This window comes from Mycteria americana, chromosome 2 (assembly GCF_035582795.1).
Source record: "Mycteria americana isolate JAX WOST 10 ecotype Jacksonville Zoo and Gardens chromosome 2, USCA_MyAme_1.0, whole genome shotgun sequence".
Classification (NCBI taxonomy): Eukaryota; Metazoa; Chordata; class Aves; order Ciconiiformes; family Ciconiidae; genus Mycteria; species Mycteria americana.
The window spans coordinates 118,063,664-118,069,663 of NC_134366.1; the positions used below are offsets into that span (position 1 = coordinate 118,063,664).

Below are 6,000 nucleotides of genomic sequence, written 5' to 3' on the forward strand. Positions count from 1 at the left end.
CCAGACCATGGAAAACAGAATATGGTTGAAAGAAGTGCAACACAGCACTCACACTTGCACATTCACTGAGCTGTTATGGGGCACCTCAGGCTGAAATGCACTTACACTGGCTTCTGCCTCGTGCCTGCAAGCTTGAGGAAAGGTGAGGTAACACAGTATAAGGCAGAAAATGCATCTGGATGTATTTTAGCTTTGTATTTAACAGTAAGGACTCTAAGGATGAAGTCCAAGCAGACTTTCCTCCAGTTCGGCTTTCAGGAACTGCTTTCCCTTGTTTTCTGAAGAAGTGATGACAAGTTTCACTTCTCCGCATCTCCCTGCTACCTTACCAGTCAGTAGTGCTGCATGTCTGCAAATGTAGCTCCTCAGCTTAAATAATGACACTGAATGATTCTTTTCTTAGCTATTCCTTCCTTATTGGCTACAAAGAATTCAGTTTAGATAAATCATTGAATTTCGGAGTGCTATTACCCAATCAGAATGCATACAGGTACTCACAGGCATACAGGTACTCACAGGCATACAGAAAATGTGCACGCACGTGTACATACGCACATGTGAAAAACCTGTTGGGTTGGAAGAGTAGGAACAAATCTTTATCTAAGACCACTTTGCTCAACAGAGGTTAAATTTGGTGCTCAGGTCTAGTAGTACATCATAGTACGATGTGGTACGTTACTGTTCAAGGTTCAGTGAGCATGATTAGATTAATTGGGAAAAATAATTCTTGAGGCTGAACCTAGCTCTATGAGTAGCAATAAGTTACGAATACTTCTGTGTCATTAGTCATGTCCTGTCCTAAAGAACTCTTAATCTGAGATTCTTCAAAAGGGTTTTAATGTATACACTGCTAATACATGTTCCCCAAAAATCAGGAGGGCCAGAGTTCACCTCCTGTCTGTGTGATGAGTATGCATAGTAGGATGGTATGCTTTTCTTGAGATAAGAGAATAACATATTTTATACCAAGACATAAATGATTTACAGTGATAGTTTCACTCTGCCATATAGAAGCTGTCCACTATCCCTCCAGGTTAAATGCAGGCCTGAAATGCAGACACGCTGACTGTCATTGATACTTTGGCCTGAAAATATTGAAATGATTTGACAGTTGTACAGAAGAAAGTGTAGGTGATATGAAACATTTTATTTATTTAATGCACATTCAGATGAGATCTGCAGAAGGAAAACCACAGAAGTCTAGATATTATGCTTTTGTACAGAAATAATGTAAAATGGGTTTTAGGAGAGTTATAATGAACATTTACTCCTACATTGCTCAGTCATTTTATCATGCAGATGTTTGAAGTATCTGACTCAAAACAGTTTGACTTTTACAATTCTTGGTATATATATTAACATTGCTTTTTTTCAATAGACTGCAGATGGGAAAACATTACAGTTTCCCTGGTCAAAAATGTGTCCGATGAGGGAGTTCGTGAGTGGTGGGTTTTGAATCAGCTTGGAAAAAGATACAAAACATCTGAAGAGAGTCTTGAACTCTTCATATTCAGTGATAAAGTCAGTCCACCAAGCCTTGGATTCTTGGCTGGTTATGGGTAAGAAGGAATCTTTACATAAAATTTAAATAATGTAGATAAGATAGAAGTAGAGGTGACTTTATTTGCTGGTTTGGGGGTTTTATTTCTTTTTTGTTGTTGTAGTGTTTGAACATTACAAAATTTTGAAAAGGGGTTTTGTGAGATTTTCAAATTCATGTCTATTAATGTTATCTATAGAAGGCTTCATATTTGTAAGGAATGGTATTACCCTTGATACCTGCTCTCCAGTGGGAAAAAAGGCAGAAGCACCGTTCGCACCAATTTCCTATTGAAGTAAAATCATTCAAAAGATGTTAGTTTAGCTACAGGTCAAGTTCTGCCCAAACTCTGCCCAGTTTTGATGACCTTCCCAATCTCGTAGCCAGCACCCTGGGTGTGAAAGAGTTATGAAATACATCTCCACAGACAGAGGAAGGCAGGAGTCTGTGTCTTCCCAGGAGACAGGCCCTTCTGGCATGATTTTGGAGAACTCCTCATAGGAGGATTATCGGGGAGGATAGGTAAACGTTAGTCTGTCACCAGGTAAACATGAGTCTGTCACCAGGTACAGGACTTTATTAAAAAATATTAGATACGAAACCTGATAGATCATTTGCCTTTAGCAGCCAGCAGTTGTCAGATTTCCCATTGTGACTTCCAAGCTGTAGCAGACAGGACGTGAGACCATCAGCGACTGGGGTTAAACCATTTAAGTCAGCAGCCTCAGCTGTTTATGTTCCCAGATTTCTGTGGTGTTTGAAGAGACCTTATTTTCCTTCATCCTGCAGCACAGCAGAAACAAGATCCTAATTAGAAATTAATGTTCACTCAGCTGACAGACTACACTTAGCTGTGTAGATGAGCTCCCTCACACTTGGCTGACCCTTTTTCGAGGCATGATTTGAACTCTTTCCTTTCTTTCTTTTCAGCATCATGGGACTATATGCCTCGGTTGTCCTGGTGATAGGGAAGTTCGTCCGTGAATTTTTCAGTGGGATCTCTCACTCCATCATGTTTGAGGAGCTACCCAATGTAGACCGAATCTTGAAGTTGTGTACTGACATTTTCTTAGTGCGAGAGACTGGAGAACTGGAACTAGAAGAAGACCTGTATGCCAAACTAATATTCCTGTATCGCTCACCAGAGACTATGATCAAGTGGACTAGGGAAAAAACTAATTGATCTCTTTGGTGTCACACTGCGAATCAAGTTGATTTCATCTGAATTTTAAAGGAAAAAAAAAAAAGCACAATATTCTCTTAAGAGCTAAGCCTTTTATAGTTAGGTAGCAATGATTTTTCACTGAAGGAGTCCTGGAAGCTTCGGCCTTAGGAATCCATGCTGCCTTTCAAATTAAGGATCAACAGTGAAGAAGGTTGGATGATTTGTTGTTTTTAATGTGCCACTCCTCTACAATCTGGGGACTGCTTTGTAATTTAATCAACAAAAAGTTTGCATCTTTGTCTGGCTAATTTAATTTTCCAGACGATCATTACAACTTAAAGAGAAAAGAAAGGAGTGAACCCACAGATGACTCCAGCGTACCTTCTTAACCCTTTCTGGAGCCATACAGATTGGATTGTGCAATATGCCGTTGTACATCACTGACTTTCAAGCTACAGTAATGGGACGCTGACTAGCCTTCAGGACACCCAAGACCCAGGGCCGCAGTGGGAACTGAAGATGTTCTAGCCATACCCATTTGTAGAAAAGCAGAGGTTTTGATGTACAAAGGACACTGTGGACAAGCCTCTGTTAGCAAAAAGAAGACAAGTAACAATCTCTTTAAATGCCTTATTTTATTTGTACAGTCACAGAAGACATTTCCACCAAACATCAATGACTTTTCTCAGGAAAAAAAAAAGCAACTGAAACTTGACACTTCGTCAAGGTTAACTAATGGCTAGAATAATTATGGTGAATTATTGGGGTGTTCTGCTGGGCCATTCTCTTCAAAGTTACTGCTTTCCATTAGATGAGAAAAGAAAGTGAATTCAATGACCTAAGGAGCTACTTCATTTCTTATAACCCTTTAAAGACTGAATAGTGTGTGCTTCTCTCTGCTCCCCATGACATGCTTTTTCCCATTTCGATGATTTAAGGCAACCGTTTTGCTGTTTTAAGGCAATTGTTTTGCTGTTAGCTGATACTCTTCTTCCAGCGTTTCAGGAATACAAAAATGTTTACATATTCCAAGTCACATTTTTACATCCAAGACGGGTTTTTTTTAAGTTCCCAAATATTGACGTACATATGAGCTTGAAAAATGGCCTTTTTCTTAAATTACTATTACTAGTGACACAAACAGCTCATTAGAGAACATTGTAGCATGAAAATTTACAATTGCAATGTAGGTTTCATTCCATGTTAAAAAAATTATTGAGAAAAAAAAATCATTGAGTGGGTAGGGTATGTTAAAAGGGTATACTGTGTAGTTTTGATTCAGTAATGACTTAAAATAAAGCACATGTTGCAAAGTCATTTTAGAAGTATTTTTTCCTCTGCCTTTTTACATGAAATGGGAAAAGTTTGACATTCTTCTAACTCTGTGACAAATAAATCTCTTTCTTGTAGTTAGCTGCTATTTATTATATGAATGATTAGTTAATCACCGGAAAGAATCTAATACAACATAATTTGCTGGCACATTTTACTGCAGAACTTCATAAAACAGCACAACTAAATGAAGTCGCAACATACTCTGCCGAGTGCTTCCATGACAAATGCTGTCACGTCCATTCTATACTGTGAAAACTAACATTTTGAGCACCGTGAAGTGCACAAAATAAAAATCGCTTCATCATATTGTAACAATAAAATCATTTGGTGACTGGAACTCACTGGAAGACAACCTGATTTCCTCCGAAGTGTAATGGAAAGCTGGCTGCTCATACAGCCAGGCAGCATTCCCCAGTGGAGAGTTTTGCTCCATTTCTTCCGTAGGACCTGTGAATGAAAATCAAAATATACAGGGCAGCCCTGACATAGGATCCAACAGGGATGCTAAAATGTCCTTTGTGGTTAGATGGATCCTCACCTGGGCGTTCAGTGATTTTAAGGAGAGCAACCCTGGAAGGAGAAGTGTGAAGGGTGTAATGTGTTTCTAAAGGTACCAGCCAGCAGAACCGTGCTGGCCATAGTTGGTCCTGGCTCCCTTCCTGGTTTCTTCTCTTTAACAGGCACTTCCTTTCTGGTGAGAAAAATCTATCTGCAGAATGAGCTGTACAGTTATTTGGGCTTTGCAGAAATGTGCTGCTCTTTCTTTCATGGATTGATCGAACTTTGAAAATAAAAGGATTCTTCTCTTGGGTTTTTATTTATTTTTTTTAAAACAACCTATAGTCAAATCGGTGACATGGACTGGCTAGCTAAGTACAACAGGTGAAAAGTGTACTGCTGATGACCATCCTTTCAGCCCAGCCATCCAGATAAAGTCGAACCAGGCAGCCAGTTTCTAGCGGCGTTGTTTAGGGAATCAATATTGGGGCCAGTAGCATCTAATATCTTTATTAACAACCTGGAGGACAGGACAGAGTGCGCTTTCAGCAAGTTTGTGGACCACACCAAGTCTGGGTCTGGGGAGGTTTGCGCTAACGTGTCTCAACTGCCCTCCTGGGGCATGGGGTGGGCAGTTGTTGCAGGGAGGGCAGGACTGCCTTTCAAGGCGGACCTCAAGATGCTGGGGAAATGAGCTGCCAGGTACTTCATGAAGTTCAACTAAGAGAAATGCAAAGTCCTGCATCTGAGGCAGACTAACCCCATGCAGCAATTCAGACTAGGTAGGTGGGTAGAGAACAGCTTTACAATACAAGGAGCCAGGGCTGGGGCTGGGAGTTACATATATATCAGCAGTGTGCCCTTGAGGCAAAGAAAACCAACAGCGTGCTGGGCTGCATTGATAAAAGCACAGCTGAAAGTCAAGGGAATTTATTAGTCCCCTCTCTTCAGCACTTGTGAGACCACATCTGGAGAACTGCATGCAGGTTTGGGGTTTCCAGTGCAAGAAAGACACTGACATACTGGAGAGAGGCAGAGGGCTGGAGGACACGACGTGCAAGGAGGGGCTGAGGGAGCTGGGCTTGTTCAGCCTTAAAAAGGAGAAGTCCAAGGGGAGAGCTTATTGGTGTCTGCAGCTACCTAATGGCAAGGTACAGAAAAGGTGGAGCCAAGCTCTGCAGAGTTGCACAATGATAGATCGAGGGGCAACAGACACAAGTTGCAACAAGGGAGAGTCTGATTAAATAGAAGGAAGATTGTTTTCACCATGAGGGTAGTCAAACACTGGAGCAAGCGCCCAGAGAAGCTGTGGGATCTTCAGCCTTGGAGGTTTTCAAAATTTGACTGGGCAGGCCCTGAGCAACGTGTTGTAACTGGCCGTGCCTTGTGTGGGAGGTTTGACCTGAAGCTTCCTGAGGTCCCTTACAACCTGAATTATGCCATGATTTTAGGATTCTGCCAG

The 6,000-nt window shown here is 41.1% G+C and overlaps 1 protein-coding gene across 1 annotated transcript in view; it reads left to right on the plus strand.

Annotated features, from left to right (window-relative positions):
* The window catches only part of PIEZO2 (piezo type mechanosensitive ion channel component 2), a 321,451-nt gene extending 316,623 nt beyond the window's left edge, over window positions 1-4,828 (plus strand). The window contains exons 51-52 of the mRNA XM_075494355.1: window positions 1,379-1,559; window positions 2,471-4,828. Coding sequence (XP_075350470.1) covers window positions 1,379-1,559; window positions 2,471-2,723 — 434 coding nt within the window. The 3' untranslated portion in view covers window positions 2,724-4,828. The remainder of the gene's footprint in view (window positions 1-1,378; window positions 1,560-2,470) is intronic.
* Window positions 4,829-6,000: the final 1,172 nt, after the last annotated feature.